General features: G+C 42.7%; 1 protein-coding gene across 1 annotated transcript in view; it reads left to right on the top strand.

Moving 5' to 3' along the window:
- tmem8b (transmembrane protein 8B) overlaps nucleotides 1–21,041 on the top strand; it is a 121,211-nt gene that overhangs the window by 54,815 nt on the left and 45,355 nt on the right. The window contains exon 5 of the mRNA XM_012828502.2: nucleotides 2,294–2,562. Coding sequence (XP_012683956.2) covers nucleotides 2,294–2,562 — 269 coding nt within the window. The remainder of the gene's footprint in view (nucleotides 1–2,293; nucleotides 2,563–21,041) is intronic.

Below are 21,041 nucleotides of genomic sequence, written 5' to 3' on the forward strand. Positions count from 1 at the left end.
TAAACCTATTCATTTCAGTGTAATTTTGACAAACCACTACTGTACTTGCTTGGATTTATTGTTCATAGTAATAGTTTTCTTGAAATAGCATTAGACCAAGGCTGCCCAATTTGGGGCCCGCGCTCAATTTGTTTTGGCCCGCGCTCCAATCAGAATCAGAGTCAGAACGTCATTCGTTAAACATCATTTTAAACCATTTCGAAAAGGGCCTCTGTCTCAACGTAACTCAGACTGGTTGCAGTTCACTGCCTGGCCACAGTTTTAACATTGTTTTAGATGGGTCAAGGGGGGGCGCTATTTACCTCTTGTCAGATCCATAACTTTGCAGCTAAAGTTGTGATTCCTGGTTGCTATGGTTATCTAGCTAAGGCTATGGTTAGCTAGCTAAGGAAACTTTTAATAACAAACGATTTAAATGGAAGATTTCCGTTTGCATGAAATGATAGCTAGTTATCTAGCTAATGTTATAGTCTCCTCGATTTAACTTCTACAATTATAATGGGTGCCTGTGTGACACTTCGTATGAACGAATGCATATTCATGAGTTCATATTCACACATATTAACACCAGTTCATTATGTGTAAAGAATGCTGATATGAAATATGAAAACAACCAGTAGTCAATGTGCAAGCTTCCAATTTAATCGTGATTTAAGATACTCTATTTGAGTTGGGGCAGTCTGTCCTTCAGTCGAGGCATGATGATCTCTCGCTACAAGTTTACCTGTTCGTGTTGGCGTAACAAATGCTTGTGGAGTCAAGTGCAGTTGAGAGGCGCTTGTCTCCAGGGCACAGATTACACTTAACTGTTATATTTTTCTCTTTTCACGGATACAAATAAAAAAGTCTGTGATTGGACTGGAGCTGTCCCTGACGGGACAAATCAAAATCACCCATAATATTTCGGGATGTCCCGGACAATTCGAGACGGTTGGCAACCCTACTTGCACCTAAGTTATAACATATTTGAGTGTGCTAACATTAGCAATAACGTCAGCTAGTTCGAGGTGTATGCATAGGCTAACCATTAAATTAGCAGCACATTTCCCGTATTTAACAATGATTACACATGGACTTACCTGAAAGTGATGCACGGGCATCATCTCGCAGTTTCTTTCTCTTTCCTTTGTCTGCCCCTGACTCCTGTTGTCTTTTTGAGGCCATTTTCGAAAAGTTGACCTAGCCTACTGTCAAAGTTCGTCAGGCCACTGAGATAGGAAAGGGCACCCACGGCGAGCTTGGGAAGTTGAGTGTGTAACTTTTTTTAAGCAATTAAATATATCTCTTGTTCTGCCTGTTTTGTGATATACATGCCAGGTCCCTAACATTTACATACTGAAATAATATCGGCATTATAATTATTAAAACTATGATGATTTTTCAGTTGCCTATTTTTTGGTGCCCCCACAGGAGTTGGTGCCCTACCGCGCGTAGTGCGTGTTATGGGAGCGGCGGACACTGAGTCTGTATAACATCACAAAAAAAAAAAACATCCACGATAACAGTAGAACAGAAGGGGGGGGAAAACGGGAGACATTACAAAAGAATATATTTAAAACGAAGTCAATAATACATGAAGAGGCTATTATACAAGACTGCAAGAACACATGTACACACACAGGTGACAGTCGTATTGAGTGCAGTCTGGACTGATACAATGATATGATGCCTATAAGGACTTATAACTAGGTCAGGTAAAACCAGGATGATTGTGTACGTGTTGTGATGCAGACGGGGTATCGACTTGAGCGCCGACTGTGTGAAAGACTCTCTTTTTGTGGGGGCGTAGTGAATAGGAGGAGTACGACTACCTCCTGGATAAATCGAGTGACTTTAGTACAGCTGGCGTTCAAAACAGTGATATGGACACCAGACATCTCAACAAACCCAGTCAGTAATGCCGTTTTTAAGGCATCAGCTAAGATGGAGCAGAAGTGCACAGTTGGAGTCTCAGTTGGGCACCATCAGATCACCCGCCTGTGCTGAAGTCTGCTCTTGGTGCAGTTCATGCTTCTCAATTCTTAAGGACTTGGCTAACACTTTATAGTACAGTGAATTACAGTGATTACAATAATTAGTATACATCACAATATTGACACTGTACTGTCACTGCACCCCACGAGAAAGTATTAATTTGAAGTTGCTTATTACTCAACGTGTTACTCCACTATGCTATAATAAATAGTGTAATTACACTGTAATAAAGGCATCATGAACTAAAGCGTGACCTGAGCATATAAGTGATTTAATGTTTTCATGTCTTTCCTTGTCTTTTCTCCTATGCTTTTTGTAGAGTGTTCATACCCAACTATATATCCAGGGTGAAGGTGCAGTTGTTGGACTGTAACACCCGCAATCGGAGCACTGAGAGTTGCCCTGTGGTCCTGAAGATCCGGTCAAGGGCCCCTCCGGTGCATAACTCCAGTGCCCTGGACTGCCGTGAGTGGAGCCCCTGTGAGCTGGAGACCACGGTGCCCTCCTGGGAGCATTGGTACTACATCCTGGTGGAGCGATACCTGAGCACTGCAGATGTGTACTTCCGCATCGGCGTACAGGTGACAGGTAAGAGACCGTCCCTATGAGACTGTACTCTTTGATGATGATAATATTTAATTTTCAGACAAGTCTGGAATCTTCCTGCATCACAGCATTTGCAGCATCACAAAGAAATCTTCACAAGAAACAAAGATACATATATTTACCTTAACATTTACAATTTACTAAAGACATATTCAAGTCCCAACATACATTTGATCTGGGCTTAAAGGCCATATTTAATTTTAGGATTGACTGTGAAAGATCTCGCTGTCCTCCGTCGAATTCGTCGGATGCCCACGCTTGGTTCATGTTAGCTTGTTCAGGACTAACAGACTTGTAGAAGACGGCTTAGCGAAAGAATGTGTTTTATTCAGTCACTAGCCACGGTCAGCTCGGCACAGCACGAGCATGCGCTAGGCACGTCTGCTGTTCACGGTCGGTCTCCTTGCTTCTCTTCTCAAAACATTACAGAGATGTACATACATTTATATTGTAGATTTAACATATGTGTGAAGGGGAGTGAATGGGTGTGTCTGGAGGTCAGGGGGTAAGCCTTAAGCCCTAGTCAGGTATGGCCATATAGATGCTAATGCCTTGTGGCCTCGACCATCCTGTCGTGGCTGTAGACAAAAGCCAGCTAATGTTTCTAGCTCCAAGACACACAAAAGCCAGGAACCATGTCTGATGGCTCATCAACATAGACAAAAGGCCAGGGGCCACCTTGATGGCACTAGTCTGGTGCTATGCAAACTAATTTGCATTAGTTTGTTGAGATGCAATTAGATTATGTGAAGTTATGAAAATGCCTAAATCTAACAATCTTTGCGCAAAAGAGTGCGCCAGTCTAACCTTACTAAATCATGATACCCTGTATCTCCAGTGTAATGGTAACACTATTCACTGTTCAGGACTAAACAGTGAATGGTACAGGACTGAACAGCTGATTCATAGAATTTTTCAAGGGGTTGGCCTGCAATCTTTGAGAAGATTTTTTTTTTGCTGGAACAGTTTTGAAGAAGAATGTGTCTACTCACCCCAAAAAGACCTAATGCGGCAGAGAAAATGAATGATTTGCTTTGTCCTTTTGCAGACAAATTCAATGTGGTCTTTCCATGACAACAGATGACCTATCATTACAGCCAAGTATATATGTGATACAAATTGCTTGATTTTTTCAGTGTGGATATCAGTAGGAACTTTACTAGAGTCAGATGGTGAACCAAAAGCAATCTCCTCTGTTTTCTTGTAATCGTGAGCGTTATTATCACTCCACTCAACCACTTTGTTCACGCCATGTTAGTGCAGCTTGGGGTCGCCTGAGTTACTTAACAGAGATATTAAAACTGTATCATCATAATACTTTATAATGTATTGATTTAGTGTATCTGTATCACAATCATTAGTATAGGAAGTAAAAAGCTGAACTCTCGCAGCTCTGGGGTGCCCCGACATTGGTCGTGATGGCAGAATAAAGGGTTTTGTTCACCTTTACAATTTGGACTGTGTGAGAAGGTGAATTCCCCCCTTCTCACTGTGACTCACTGGACTGGAGAGGAGTTACGGGACTAATGTGGGGTGGACTCCCCCACCACAATGGTTGGGTCCGGGCTCCCCCACGACAGTGGTTGGGTACAAGTGGACCTAATTGGACCAATTTAGCCTAGTGAGAGACCCATTTAAGAGGTGCCTCGTTCTATGAAGGGAGGAGTATGGGAAAAGAGAAAGCTTGAGAGGCAAGAGAAAGAGAAGGAGCAGGATCACTTTCCTGATGCGAGGATAAGTGAACCCTGTGTTTAGATGCGTGAACACTGTTGGCCTAGTTTTGTGTCGAGTTTTGTGCCTAGTGAAATGTGCCTAGATTGTGCCTAGATTACATAGTTCTTGTGAGTACTGTTTGTGTTTTTAATTTATATTTGTTTATTTTGTATACATGTTTGGGGTCAATGGAAGAGAATCCCCAAGTAAAATAAATACGAATATATTTTTTTATTAGAAGCCACCATTTCCTGCACCATTCTTCCTGACTTCTCCACTAACTCCAGTTGCCACATCCCAAAACGTTGGTTAGCCGCCTCGGTCCATTTCACAGACTGTTAGTGAAAAAGGAGGCATGGCAATGGATCAAATAGGCATTCAGTTCCCACTGCACCATTTTAAGACACCAAATTGTCAAATTTCCCCGACCTGAACCATTACACATAGCAAATGAATTACCAATCAAAATACATATTCCGACTCATTATCCACTCAATACATTTCCCTATAGTACTACCGACAGGTTCTACACAAATACACTCATATTATATTACATGGCACTTTACATCAGTCACCAGTTATCACACCCCTCTCCTCACACCAACTTGGCCTGTGCAGGTCTGACGTGGATGCGCCCAAAGTTCAAAGGACCTTCCCGACTTTCTAATCAGGTTGTTCCTCTGTATTGCATTTGGAAGTCCACACGCCACACGCTTTCAGTCCCGGTATGTTTGGTGGTTGCATGTCCAATATGCGGTACTGATCGTGGTGAAGTATGATGGTTGTTTGTGTGCTAATAAACCTGTGTGCATGTACCCCGAGCTGTGTACTGTGTGTGTGTTTTAGCAACGGAATGTATTGCCGCTGTGGTAACGGGCAGCCGCACCGCTACAATGAGGTAAAGGGTATTGGTCTAAAATCCTTATGTTCTTTTGGACATTTTTAGGTTAGGTTTTTCTGACCTCTTTGACAGTGATGACATTTCTGTCTGAACTAGGTTTAATAGTTTTTTAAGTACCACTCTGTTGTCTAATTGTAGAGACTTCAGTGAATGTCTTTGCTATTTCTTTTTAGCACATAAAAGTGTTCCCCAGCTTCTTGATTTTTTTTTTTTTCATTGTTTTTTCACTCAGAGAAGTTTGAAGAGCTGCAGCTTTGTCCCCGGGAGCAGCTGTGCTGTTGACTTGTTTGCCTATTAGCACAAATCAGGAGCATCTGTTTATGCGCACTAACACGAAATCCCCTTAAGTGGCCTTGTAATTCGCATTTGAAATTCTGCAGTGTAATGTCGCGTTCAGTGTGTTGCACTTTGATGTAGATTTGCAGACTCTTCGGGGGGTGTCGGGTTGGAGTTGGGGGGGGGCAGGCTTAATACAGTGGGAAATCCTTGAGATGGTGGGTGCTATTAACAGCGCGGCATGAAATCTCTCTCTTTCTGCGAATTTGCCCGTCCAGTGCCATTTTCCGCAAGGAGTGCCAGAGGGGTGAGGGGACATGGAATGGCATGCCAGTGCCCTCTCTCTAATACATCAGCCATGGTGCTTGCCAGTAGCGCTTTTGGATATCGCGACATGCTGGCATGTACGGAAATATTTTAAGCTTGGCACTATTAAGATTAAAGGGGAACAGCTTGATGACTTGATCTGCGATCCATTAATTCTTTATTGGGATTTATCCCAGCAAATGTTGCGGGCATATGGCTCCCACTTGTCGTAAGGGTATTGGGCGCCCAGTCGAACTACGATGAAAGAAATTGGATATATTAGGGGCCTTTAAATGCAAGGCGCCTCATTGGCAACCGGGCTCTCCAGGCCATTGGATCAGAGCAAATAGAAACAAGGAGGAGACCAAACAGTGTTTTGATAGAGAAGCTCAAAGATGAATCTCGCTTACAAATTGCCTCAACGACTAAAGCAGATGAGACCTCCTCAACGCGGAATGATGTCGTGTCCATCACCTACTACCCCCTTTGATACAATAGGGTGTTGATAATGAGATTTTTGCTTTGGTGTTTCTGTAAGCCTTGTCAGAAATACGGCAATCAGGCAGAGTGAAAGGTGTGAAATTGACAGGCAATCTGGTTCCATAACCAACGACCCTTGTTATCACAGAGAAGCAGAAAGCAGGACGCCCACTGCTTCCTCTGGCAAACACTCCCCTCAAAGAGATGAGAGTAGGGCAGCTGTGTTTCAACCCTATAGTTATTACATTTCAAATGTATTTGATACATTTCAAAGAAGTCTGCACCTAGGCAAAACCAATGCAAAAGGAGCTCACACCTTTGGAGTTTAATCCTTTGAGCAGGAGGCTATGGGGGGTTAGGTGTGGTTTGGTATTGATTGCTTTCCTTCAAACATGTAGGAAAGATAAATCATGGTGCAAAAAATGGAACCTGGGTTTGGATTAAAGTGTCTCAATGCACAAACAAACAGTTCCTTTTGAAACAGTGACAGTTTTAAGGGAGGTGGGGGGGCTGCTGCTGCTACATTGGTTCCCTTACTGTTACAGGAGGGGACAGGGACATGACAGAAAGGGCTTTGCCAGGCAAATAGCGAGACTGACTTCCACCACGCAAGCAGGCGCCGTCAGCCTTGTCCTTGTGCTATATACGCCACATTTGATTAATTCAGTTTAAGGTTTTATCGTCTCATTTTTTTTATTTATTTATTTTTTCATCTGAGTCTGACAGTCAAGCTCAATTCGGTCCCTTTGTTCTGGCCATGATGTGCAGTGATGGGATGTAGGGTGAGGTTGAGCAGAGGAGGGGAGGGGTGGAAGGAGCAGCTAGAGTAAACTGACTGACTCCGGAACTGATGCGGCCCTGATCTGGCACAGATTCACCAGGCCAGACGCCAGAACAGGGCCAAATCCGCTCCCAGCTCAACCGCTATCAGCTGGGGATCACAAAGAAAGCCATTGATGTTCAATGAGCCTGAACAGCTCTCCTGCCCCGCTTTAGATGAGGCACGCACTTGGGGAACAATTGGCTCTGATCAGATAGGTTACCTGTGGTGGATTACTGCTTATATGGTGGGGGTGGTGGGGGCAGAGGGAAGGGCACCATCCCCGACTGCTCCTTAAATCTTAGGACTCAGAAGGATTCTGAGACCTTGGGCATGAAGGGCTTTTGTTGGATTGCGCTTGCGTATGTATTCTATCACACCAGGGTCTTAAAGCTTAGTGTGCAAAGCAGTAGTAGGGTTCACACGAGCAGATTTGTTGATGATGAAAAGGCAACTGTGACTGGGACACTTCTAGTTATTTATGGTAAACATCACATGCTTTCAGTTAAGAAGCTTAGATCCTTATTTATGCAAATCAGTTAAATGCTCCAAGAAGAACATGTGTACATGTGCTTTGTGTGTGTGTGTGTGTGTGTGTGTGTGTGTGTGTGTGTGTGTACATGTGTATCTGTATGCACTTGTCTACAAAGCATTTTGCATCTTCTTCTTCAGCTTGTAATCTTTAGGGAAGATTCAGTCATCTGTGGTATGATTGTGTTAATGAGCAGATTGTGTTAATGAGCAGGTTGAGCTGCATGTATGAATCACATCACAGCTCTTATAATAACTTCTATAGTCTGACACCATTTACTTTCAATTTCCATCACACACATGGTGAAGACCTTCAAATCATGCCAGAGACTAACTGGTGTGGAATTTTGTATGCAGATTCTTCCTCACCAGTGTCTGCCTCATCTTAGACATGAGGGGACAATCATCATCTAGCTTTGGCCCTGAAGTGTTTTTCAGCGTCTCCTCCGTGATGCAATTAATCAGGCCGAGGCGATAATTAATGAAATGCCAAAGCTCCTTGAAATCTCTTTGTTGTGTAATTGTAAGTGAGAAGCTGGTGGATGGTAAGAGGTGGACCATTCATGTTCTTCCTTCCTTCCATTTGTTCTGATCTTTATCATCTCTCTGCTGTTCGGAGAAGTGTGCCTCCTCGCTAGCCTCCCATACTCTCCTGCAGTGAGGGGATCTTAATTAGTCTGTGTGTGTGTCTGCGTTAGCCTGACGATGTCATACTCATAATTCTAGTCAGAATATGAGTCTGCTACCGCTCCATTGGGCTGTGATTATGGGGCGTGTTTCAACCGAACCAATCTTCGCTCAATTGGTTAAGGCCCCGTCACACCATGACGTTCTTGTCAGCGTTCTATGAAGTTAGAGGAAACGTTGGTAATCGTCTATGAAGACGAGAAGAGCACCAGAAGAGCGTTGTGTGAAAGCTGGTGAACGCTGTAATCGTCAGTAATCGTCGGTGATCGGCGGAGAACGCTGGTCCGAAAATACATTTTTGAACATGCACAAAAGTTCTCATGGAGACCAGCGTTCTTCAACGTTTAATTTAAACGCTGGAGAATTTTCGTGGAACGTTTTATTAACTTGGCACGCGTTTGGCTATCGTAGTCAGTCGTTGGGTAGGGTAGACTGAGTACAGTTGATGCACCCGAAATAACTTATGTGCGCAGCAATCCTGAGACGTGATTTTTAGTTTGGACATGCCTACTAACGTCCTCTTTGATCCCGGGAAATTTGAGCACCTAACCCATCTCTCATACAAAGATATCGGCGAAAGTTTTTTCACCAAGGGAAGATCTTGATTTTATCATGTCCCTTCTTCAATTAATATGTTATTAACCATACGTGATCAACAAACGCAACTTACATCATTGCAAACGTTATTCTGTGCACTATAAATCTACATATTCCATGCTATCATGTCATGCAAGGTCATTGCATAATCTAGCGAAAAGCGGAGTGGAGGGTATATATGCGTGCTTGAGCCCAGCATGAAGTAGATGTACTGAACTTGAACATAGCTGAGCACTGTTATAGCTGGTGCTGTTCCATGGCAGATGGATATGATATGAAGACTGTTGTGACATGGACAATGTGTGTGGATGTGTTGATTTTTTCTGATAATAAACATTGAGAAACACAAATTCAGTGTCAAATTTAAATAATTTATTTTAATAAAAAAAAAACAGGAATAACGCCCGTTATTTCGTAAATCACAGTAATAATAACAGTAAATCTTCGTCCGAAGACATTGCTAGTGAAAGAGGTTTTGTATTCTTCTTACTTTCAGCAGCATTTATCATCTTCTTACTTGCAGCAGCGCTAGTAGAAGACACGTCAGCACACCTTTGTCGCGCACCAGTGACATGTCACAAGTCGCTGTTACATGCTCCTCATGCGTGAGTCCCACGCTAGTAGTCATGCGTCAGTCCTACGCTATTCTTTCGTTAAGTCACACGCCAGATGTGTCCACCTCGCCCTAGAACGCTCGAAATTGAACAATTAGAAAGTTCAGAGAACGTTGACCAGAACGTTATGGTGTGACGGGGCCTTTACCTACAACCAATCAGAACAACGTAGTATGTGACCAGGGCCAGCTGATAAATTAAACTTTTACCGGATCCCGTTGGAAGGAAGGCAAAAACATCTTTTCGATTGACAAATGCCTTGATCGCGTTTCACTGTTCCTCTTTCAAAATGAATGCACTGTCAATGTCTAAATGGACTCGAATCTATACATTTCAGCTCTCCAGCGGCAGCCATGTTTGTTGAAAACGAATTCAACCCGTGTGTTGGTGACGTGGTTGATTACGTTACTGTTGATCATCTGTCCATCATCGTATAAAGCCCGCCTTGACAATTTGATTGGTCCGGCTTTTTCTGATCGGAGATAATTTCTCCCCAATGGAGCGATGCCAGACCGAACTTTCCCGACTTCAAATGTTGTGGGCGGGGCTAAGTTCGGTCTGGTATCCAGGCTATGTCTGCGTATCAGCTGATGTATAATTCCGTATATACTCTAGCATTGTAGTTTGTCTTAAAGGAGCAATATGTAGACAGGACACCAAGTGTTTCAAATTGGTACTGCATTCCAAATAAAAAATGTTGGAGAGTGTTGTCTCCCCCCTCCCCCTCCTCCCCAGACTCGAAGCTCACACATGTTGCCAGGTTGAGGACACTGAACTTACGTGAACAAGTGCAAGACAAGCTAGTCTGAAGTAACACTTCAGCATGGTTTAGTACAGTAACTTTCTTACATATCGGTACTTTAAGATTTGATTGCACATTCTGTCAAACAGATTGAACCCAATGGAGCCATCTCCTCAGTGTCAGTATCGTAGTCTACAGCAATACTAGGGGTAAAGCATCAACAAACCTGTTTCAAAGATCTCCCTGAAAAAGTCTGCTTCAAAAAATGCAGATTGATTTGTCAAATCATCAAAGCTAACAAGACACCTGTTACATCCACTGCAAGACACAAAGATGAAAGTTCTACAAGGCCTTGAAGTTATCTGTGTGATGAATAGCAATAATTCCCCATACAAAATCCAATGTTTGGCCCCTCTCTGCTATCTCATTCTCGCTACTCGGTTTTTATAACGTACGCACTCTGTAGCAAGTGCAGACAGTTTTGTGTTTGTTGTTTCTCTTCTTTGTGAACTTTGCCCTTCCTGATGTTACCCTTCCCATGACCCCTTGTGGTTGCCTCTGCTGGGGAACGAATGGGGCATCCTAACCTCCCCCACTCACACTGTGTGTGTCTGTTTTTCCAAACCACTGACAGACTGAGTCAATGTCATAAAATATTAACTGCTCTGTCCCTGACCCACCATCACACACGTGGTTGCCGAGATTTCTGTTTGAACTGAGGTGTGTGGTCTGAGCTCTCGCCAGGCATCAAATGCTGACACTCTTGCACAGACCCCCTTACTCCCGCTCGCTCTCTCTCTTTCTCTCTCTCTCTCTCTTGCTCTCTCACAACTTCAACTTCTCTGTCAGATTCTGTGAAAATAAAGTCTTACTTATCACCCAGTCCTTGAACAACATGATGGATTAATAAAGCAAGACACTTTGAAAAAAATAAAAATGGAGTTTATGATGTTCTGACCTTTTTTGCTAATCCCTATTGATCGAACCCGCTATCTTATCTCTAAAAAACATCACTTTAAGACGAGACACGCTCTTACTTAGCATTATAGTCAGATGGCATTTCTTTGTTTTTTGTTTTTTTCTCGTTCTTTTCTTTTCAGTTTCTCTTAGTTACACTGCAGTGGCCCCACTGATTGTGTCTTTAATTGTGATCATCGCTCATTAGGCGGGGCCCCCCGGGACCCCCTCTTCCCCCTTCTCGTTTGAGTGACAATCCACAAAGCCAAATTGAAGCTGGCAGTCCTGGGATTTCAAGAGCAGTTTCCAAGACAATGAGCCCTGGCTTTCAAGTTCGCTAACGATGGCACTTCATCATGACGATGTAATTGAAACATCAGGGGAAAAGGAGAGAAAGAGAGAGAGTTGAGGGGGTATTGCGCATGCGATGTATATCAACCCAATTTGCCCGCATGGCTTTTTCCTTTTTTTTCTCTTTTTTTTTTTTTCGAAGGGGTTATTAGAGCAAGAACATGAACGTCGCTTTGCTGCAATCATCCTTCTTTGTTTACTTGGCATTTGCTACCTTTTGATTGAGGCAGCCTGTAATTAGCCTGAGCTCTCCTGACACCTCTCATATTGCGGTGTGCGCAATCAAACCTTGATGATGATTGATGCCCCTGTTTGTTACCCTGATTGTTTTCAATCTTTCTGAACCTGTTACTATTTCTGAAATGTCAATATTTCCCAATTCCCTACAGAACGAGCCATCGGTGGGAATCAGGGTCAATTTGTCATTCATGTTAATGGGATGACTTACAGTCTCTGTGGAGGTGCGCTGCGGCCCTAATAACGGTTCTGGAAAACTAGCGACGGTATATTGTGGTGGACAAATAAAGATGGCTGACTGATTGGACAGCTTAGGACCGATACAGATAGAGATGCATTGGATTTTTATTTATGGTCGAGTTATATTTTCGACTCTGTTTTGTACAATAAAAAGCCATGGATTCGCCATGAAGGCGATTCCATTTTTCTACTGATATTGCCATTTTTCCCTCCAACAAATGGCTTTTTGTTGTGTCATACCATATTAACACCTTTAACATGCTTTTTTCATGGCGGATGGTGCCTCCCCACCTCGCCAGACCTGTAAATGCTGTTCTCAGCCCAAACTCTGCAGCAGAGAGATACCTGCTGCCACGATGTTTGTGGTGACCAACTTTCTTGAGGTCACAAAATGATTTCACAAACCCGGATTGCTTTTTTATTGACTTTCGCTTTCGCTCACCAACCAAGGGGCGGCTGATGCATCTGAGAAGCGTCTCCAGATGCATGGGTTAAGCCCAAAATTGGATCCATAGATTCAGTGATTTATGAGATGCCAGGAATATCTGCAGGGCGACTCCAGTAAAATGAAGAAGCTGTCAGGGCACAAAACACAACACTAGGAATGAGAATGGGTCTGATTTGCCCCTCATAGCTGTGAAGCGTTTGGCTTAGGAGGCAGAAGGACTTCCGACTTTTCCTACGGTGCCGAGAGGATAACAAACAGAGATTTTTGCTGATGGCAGTGTAACACAAACAAAACCCCTCTCTCTCTTCCTATGTGATGTAAATAAATGGGAGTCCTGAAGGTGTGTGGGTGGATATGGATATGAGCTTGGTGAAGCCTCAGAGTGGTCAACAGACCTGTAGGCATGTCTTGCCCCCTGGTGGCTTTTCTTCACAAGTTTTGTAAAGTTCAGCCAAACTTGACAATGTTCTTACGTATGTGTTTACATTCACATTACTCTTAGTAGATTGGTGAACTATGTTTCCCATACACCCTAAAGAGTGATTACATTGTGTGCTCTGCAACAATGAGGAAGTGGAGTAGTGTTGTTGAAATGAATCTCTTTTTACTCTGAAATATACGGTGATATTTTGATCTCTTCAACAAGGAGTTGTTTCTGCGTTTCCCTAGCGGATGATTCCGGATTTTACAGCACATGATGATTAATGCAGTTTTGCTCAAATTAGGTCATTTCTGCTCAAAAGGTCTCCTAGCTAATCAATTGAATATGACTAGACATGGAATCATGTCACATATAACTTTATCTTGAGATGACTTCCTCCAACTGCAAAAGTAGCCACATGATTTTATTCAACTGCCAGACTGTCACCACCTCCCACACATTGTCACCCGCTCAGCCCAGCTGATGTGTTGGTTTCTGTGATCGCAGTGTCATCGGGTCCTCCAGCAATGTATGCTGAATGTATGACATTTCTTATCTATACATATTTAAACCTAGCAAGACGTATCTAAGTAGGCTAACTGCATATTTGACACACATCTTGTTGGTTACACAATGTCATACATGTTACAATGACTTGTGTCACCAGCAGCTCAGTGTTTACGTTTTTTGTTTTTACACAAATTCTGTCATATATACCCCGGTGAAATGTCAGGGAGGTATGAAAAAATAGATACTGTCCATACCTAGCAGACAAGACAATGTCCAACACATTAAACACCTAAATGTGAATCACGTGAGTTATGTTATGCTTATGTAAGGTTTCTCCCTGTTAACAGGGAGTCTTCCTTGTCTCTGTCGCCAGTGTGCTTGCTCCAAGGGGGTTCAGGCCCTGGGCTCTGTAAAGCACCTTGCGACAATGTTATTGTTTTGGCGCTGTAGAAATATAATTGAATTAAATTGAATTGAATGTTTACTCAAACTTTTAGAAGGTGCAAACGAGGCTGGGGCCTTGAGTAACCCCCTCATGATTTCGCTTCAGAACAACAGGAAACAGAGCGGGCAAACTCAATTAAATTAATTAAAGTCTATGAACAATTAAGTCTGCAGTCTATCAGCACCACATGTGTCAGATAATACGACTGTGCATGGTTGCTGATCACTGACCTGAACTGACTTTTCTGCTTATTAGTTATTAGACACAACACAATCATCTTAATGAACACACGTTAAATGCAAATCAATTCCTATCTGTGTAATGCGCTGTCACACAGGCCTCAGGCACTGTGCACTGATGTGTGTAAAAGGAAGCCATTAGAGTCAGCACTTCTGTGACTGGGAAAATGAACCGCAAACTGGTGTCTGGCGCTTTGCGGAGCTAATTCCGCTGATCACCGCTGAAGTCTGGAGCTGATACCCGCGGAGCCAGAGTTTGGGTTTTCTAGTTTAGTGCTTATGGTTTTTATGTTCTAGTTTTGTAGTTTACTGCTTTATGGTTGCTGGGGAGAGAGAGAAAGAGACAGACGGATGGACGGACAGACGGACGGACTGAAGGACGGACGGACAAAGTAAAGAATGAAAGAAAGAATTAAAGAGAAATGAAAAGTTGAGAGAAAAAATAAACAGATGAAGAATGAAAGCTGAAAGATAGCAAGCAAAGAAAGAAATCCAATACAGTCCAATCCATTCCTCATACTTCGGCTCCTCAGCTCCCTGCAGCTGCCCTTGACTGTTCTCTCATCCCAATCTTGGGCAATGCCCTCCTACCCCATTAGTTCAGCTAATCAGTTTGATGTGTGCATATCTCACCCCCACAGGTGCTGCACTCTTTGCCCCCTATCTGCCCCATGCAAGTGGAGACCTGCTGATTTTTCCCAGTTTGTGGCAGTGCAGATACCAAATCCATTATTTTGAAAATTAATGATTTTGAAAAAACTAAAAGAATAATCCCCAACAGTCACAGTCTGTGTCTATCTAATCCTATTACATTCAAGTTAAATACAATTTCAGATACATTTCTAAGTAAAGAAAGCTCTGTGTGCTATCCATAGAGGTACTGAACTTTAAAGACGGCTATTTTGAACTAATCTGCTCAAATCCATTCCAGTGCACTACTTTAGGTGATGAACGATGAAATGGTATTATACAGATGATAAATAAAAATCATTGCATTTAAACATCAAAAAGGCTGAAATGTAGGAATCTTTGACATATCAATCTTTGAGCATACACATAGTACCAAATACAAACACACAATGTATGTTGCCTACAATAGGTAGGTTTACAAATAAGATTAAAGTCAAAAGACTGGTATTTTTCTTCAATGTTACTTATGCGCATAATTCTAAGGGAAAACATTCCTAAAAAACACTGCAACAAACTTTTTTCTTTATTAGGCACTGAACCAAAAACAGTCATCTCACAACCCACGTCAAAGTGGCAACAAAACGTCAATTTCATTGCTCTTTAGCGAAGAGAACATCAGCAACACAGAACATTGGTTTCGGTAAACTAATTACCTACTGTATGTTCAACCCAGCGAGGCAAACAAGCTCTCACAAGCCCATCAGCAGAGATTATAGAGCCTGTTTAATACAGACGAGGACACACGCTAAGGATTAAAAAGCAATTGAATTTGGACTTGGGTAAATGCTGAGCCATGTTCTATAAAACTGTGAGATGAGAGTGCAGCTCTGGGTTTTTTAATGACTGTTCACCATCGTTTCAGGCCACGTCCCGCTGCAGCATTACGTCCTGTGCTACAGTACATTCCCTCTTTGTGGTCAATAGTGCTGAAAGCATTGATATAAACTAGACAGATACACATCTGATAATTGCTAAAAGCCAAACGCATTTAACAGCAAACACATCCTAAGCCGCTCTGTGCAGACTCAAAAGTTGTTTTTGTGATAATGTTATCTAGTCACTGCCTAGCGTAGCATGAACAATGATCTTTGTCAAAGAAATATGTGGGAAATGCCCCATTCAACATTATTAACCATGTTCATCCATCAGAGTGCCAGACATAATTTTTCTTGTTCTAAACTTTTAAGATGGAATGCTGAAAACGGCACTTCTCAAACTTACTTCAAAATTGTCTGGGTTTGCTATTGAATTTGAATCTGCTATTAAATTTGGGCAGGGAATGTAGTTTTTATTTTCAAATGTTCAGAGTTCAGTATGGGGTTGTGAATAATCTGAACCAAAGAATTGTAGCCATGTTAACATCCTTTTCAGACACCTGTGAGGATATGAGACATTTTCTTGGTGGGAAAAAACACACTAGTGTATTCTTTAGAGCTCTGCAGATTCTAGCTTGTGTGTTTCTACTCACGGTAAGAGGGGATTTTTATAAATGTCAACCATATTGGATTATGGCAAATTAAAAAAGAGGCTCCGGTTTCCACAAATGCAGTTGGCACCTCCTGTATTTCTCATCTGCTTTCTTCAAATCCTCTTGACATTTTCCTGGGGAATTCATGGGGAAAGGGCTTCAAGAATTCACTCACGCTTTTTTTCTGCCCTTCAGCTCAGCGGTGCACAATATTTACATACTTCCCAACCTGTTTTTCAGTTATTTTTTATTTAAATACATTTAAAGACTTGTGCACAGGTGGTATCATGTCACTTGTGAGTGCCTTGCTATTAAATAGATAAAGGTAATGAGGGCATGCAGATGTGTGTTTTTGGTGAGGGTATACCTCTTTAATCAGGGCTGGTATGAACTGGTGCTGTCCAACTCTCAGGGTGCTTCCAAATAGCAGGACCTTGCTTGTCTCTGCGATTGTGTGCTGTTTGGGTTTCCCTGTGTTAGTTGGTCGTTCGGTGATGGTGTTGGTAGATTTAGACTTTTCCACCCTTCTTTCTCTCTCTATCTCTCTTACTCTCCCGTCTCCTGTAGATCTGAGCTCAGGGTTAGATAAGACCAGACATCCTCTGGGTTTCACGGCAGTGCCGGCCCAGCTTTCATCTCCCCGTCTAAAATGGGAAGGAAATTTCAGCGCCTCAAAGTACATCTGAGGCCTTTTCTGTCTTTTTGCTCACGTCTCCCTCTCTTTCTTTTTTTTATCGCTCTTGGTTGAGGGGTCCGGTGGAAATAGTGCTGCTGTGATATGGGATATGGGCTAGGCACGGATGAATTTGGGTACATCCTTTTGGTTCTGACGAGATCAATGCTTTTCATGTGTTACAGTCCAAAGTCATCTCTCCCTACTACGTTTTCTCTGCTGTGGCCACGGGAAAGGATGAGATAAAAATGGATATTTTCAATGCCATCAATTTTATCAGCCTTTGCAAATTGCAGCCCCATGCAGCCATACTAAATTTGACGGCGTAATATATTTTCAAAAGGGAACATGATGGAAATGATGCTGCTGTGCCGACAAGCAATGGGATGTTAAAGATTTGCACATCACAGCATTTGGGGAAATCATTGCGGTCCGTCAGGCATGTTTTCTCAAAGGTTGTATTTACAATTCTTTTGAATTCTTTGATTCTGGCAATGGCATCACGTAAACCAGGGATTCAAACTGAAAGCATGTTTTTTTCTGTCTGCCCTGGGTCACTCTCTCTAAGACTCTCACAGTTGCAGGGGAAGTACCGTGTGGCACGACATAGACAGAGATGCGCTCTGATGCTTAACCTAGAACATAGCTAATTACAAGCAGCATAGATGTCGATCTATGCTACTGATAAGCGCATACATTTTCAATGCAGTACTCATCTTTGTCAGAAAAAAGAGCACTTTTCACTCTGCACTATGTCATTATGCCTGTCATAAATCATGTCCAAAACACTGCGTAATTGCTTTGTGTCGCAGTGATGTCCAATTGTCCATTTGAGTGCTGAGTATAATTCACCTGCACACCTTCTGTTCGAAGAGCAGAGATTTTTGTTGGAGTATGAGACCCTTTCAGAGAAGAACAGGTCTTAATTAATATGCTCATGTTTTTCAGCCCCCCCCCCCCCCCCCCCTATTCCCCTAAGCTCATTAAATTGGCTTTTGTGCCTCGCATGGCCAGGGACAGAACAGTGCAAACACACATCACTTTGAACTGGAGGGCTACTCTCACCTTTATTAAATATTCATCAGTCTGAAAGCAGGAGGGGAAACACAAGACAGACAGACACACAGATAGATAGATAGAGAAATAGATAGATAGATAGAGAGGGAGACAAAGAGAAAAAGTCAGAGAGATAGAAAAAGAAAGAGAGAAACAACAACAACACAATTATACAAGCCATAAACACAGATGGAGAGTGTTTTAATCTAAGGAGTCTCCTGGTGAAAGTGAAATCAAATGTGCTGCGGCCAGATAAGCCACTGTCAGGCGCTACCTTGTCATCGGCCCGCTGGAGAAAAAAGAAAGGGAACACGAAAGCGTGTAATGTCGTCAGGCAGGAGGAGTGGAGGAAGAGAAGAAGTGAGCCTTAAATAAAAGAAAACACACACACAAGGAAAGGAGCACTGTAGGAGCTCGCTTCACAGCGGGGAGTGGAAGTAGCGGATTCCCTGCGTCTCATTGACCCTTCCTTATCAGGGCCCCGGGGAGCCCGAGAGACAATTAGGGAGGCTTTGGAGAATAATTTATTTCCCGTTTTAAAACGGCGATGTTAGTGCCAGAGAATCTCAGATCTGCTGGGATTATGTCGAGAAGATGAAAAGAAAACGTATCGGATGTGATTCAGAGATGGAGCAGCATTGGCTTATGGGAAGGATGGTTGGTTATTTGTCATGTGTTTATGTTTGGTTTCACAGCTGATGGTAAATTAGTACAAAAATGTATTGAATTCACTGCAAATGAAGGCACCTCTAAGGTGATAAATGCTTTATTTTAAAACTGTATAAACTGAAGTCTTTAGTCATCAAAATGTACCTGGCATATACTGTACATGGTGTGGATATGTCCTGTATTGTGGAACAGTCTGGCTCTGGCTAAACTAACACTGGCAAATAAGCACATATGGGCCCATTCTCCCAAAGAGAAACACTAATGCTATTCGCTCTTGTTGTCTTATTCGGTAAACACGTCCACAGAGACACTATTTATTTGTTTAGCCTTTGGTCCCATTTTCCCATCCTCCTCGTTACTGTAACCTTTGACCTTACCACATTAATCTTTCTTGACACGGTTAGCCACATGTGCCGTAATTAGTCATATTGCTGTCACAGCTGCACGTCGAGTCCCATCACAGGGAATAAACAATATGCTGCGGTAAGCAGCAAGGTGCGCCCAAGTATAAGCCTACTCCATGAATGCCAGGGCTGCGTCCTCTAACAAGCAAGACAGATTGAATCCCAGCTGTGCCACCTGGTGTCTCCGAGGATTGTAGGTGTCTGTCTCTCCTCAGGTGTGTGACACAGTCAGGGAGCTCTCCTTGAACAGTCAGGCTTTTCTTGCCCTGCTTTTAGACGTTTGTGGTCCTTGTAGCGACAAACACAAGAGTGGTGCTTGATGAAATGTAAATCCTGTAATGTGAAAGCATTTGTGGCCTGAAGTTTGCAAATAATAAATACGAGGAGATGTGATATTTGGCACCTTGTGATAACTGGCACCTTGTGATAACTGGCACCTTGACTAGCGCTTAACTTGCACTTCAGCAGTTACATTCCTGCACTTCTTTTTCCTTTCTAGGTCGTTTTTCTAATTCTTATGTAAAGTAGTATTTATTGTTACACCATGTTTTTTATTGCTCTTAGCTTGATTCGTCCGCGCTCTCTCCTGAGCCCGCCCCCTCAGGAGCTTATAAATTCAGCAGCGCGACACGAATATATCCTCTTTGAAAACTTCGCAAGACGAAGCACCCAGCTCAGAGCAGGGCCACTTTTCAGCCCGGGAATTTCAGGCCCAAGACCGGCCCACTTTTTCCATGGTAGTGGAAATTGGATAAATGAAGCAACAGTTCAACTCTTACTATCCTGTAGTTTTCTCTTTATTAATACCATGGTTCAACAAATAATGTAAAGGTTAAATAATAATCCACTTAAGCTGAGAAGTTAACAAAGAATATTCCACTATTCCACAAGGATAGGTTGATAAATTAACAAAAGCAGAAATAAATAAATAAAGCATTTAACGTATCCCACTCTTCAACAAAGAGGCATATTGAACTTATGTTTACAGTTCAACTCACAGTACAGTATACAGTTACATTGCGAATAGCACCAACAGCGTCAGTAACCGCCTAAGCAGTGCACTGGTTTCAGCCACTTTATCTATAACTGTGTTGTTGCTTATAGACATGAGGATTTCCTTCTCTGTGCACATTAACATGAAAGCCTCCAAGTTGTCCTGACTCAATGAGCTTCATAGCCTATTCTTTTTAGTTTTAGTCTTTAATTTTAAGGTTGAGAAGCTTCTCTCACATGCAACCTGTGTGATGGACAAAGTCAACAGAAACTTATATGCTAACCCAATGACATGATAAGCATCTGTGAGGAGGTTGTACTGTGAGAGTATTAAATGGACACAAATGGCACAGTTTTTGCAGGAGGAACAGGCCCTGCTTTCAAGCTCCATCTCTGGTAATATTTTGCTTGCGAATAGGTTGACAACGCTACAACGATATTAACCAACTCTACAACGTTAGCCTAATAGTTACGTTGCTAATCATTAGTCTCTCTTTACCAGTTGCCACTTGTGTTTGTCCTCTTGAAAATAAATCGGTAAGCTTGGCACATTTGGCAGCATCCTCCTCCAATGCCTTTCTTTTTTCAACCTGGCTTTTTCAGCCCCTCTTCCTCCAATCCATCCTCTCTGACGCGTATCATTGAGGTAGGACCGGCCCAGCTATCGGTAGTCTGAGAAAACTTTTTGGAAAAGACGGGCTATGGACCCAACCAACTCTATTTGGGAGGGGATAACTCCATCGCATGGTACAACCCATGCAGAGGCTGCGGTGTCAGAATGCGGAACGTGTGTAGCCTACTTTAAGAGAAGATGGATTAACGTGACAAATGTCAAAAAATTATATTCTCGACCGGCCCAGAAGTGAAGCGGCCCACCGGGAACTCTCCCGATTCTCCCGATTACCCACCCCGGGCCTGGCTCAGAGTAATATCTTCTACGCTACCTGGTCAAAGAGTTTTGTGTGCTATTGCTCTCTATGAGTCGGTGAGTTA

Source organism: Clupea harengus, chromosome 7 (genome assembly GCF_900700415.2).
Source record: "Clupea harengus chromosome 7, Ch_v2.0.2, whole genome shotgun sequence".
NCBI classification, from domain to species: domain Eukaryota; kingdom Metazoa; phylum Chordata; class Actinopteri; order Clupeiformes; family Clupeidae; genus Clupea; species Clupea harengus.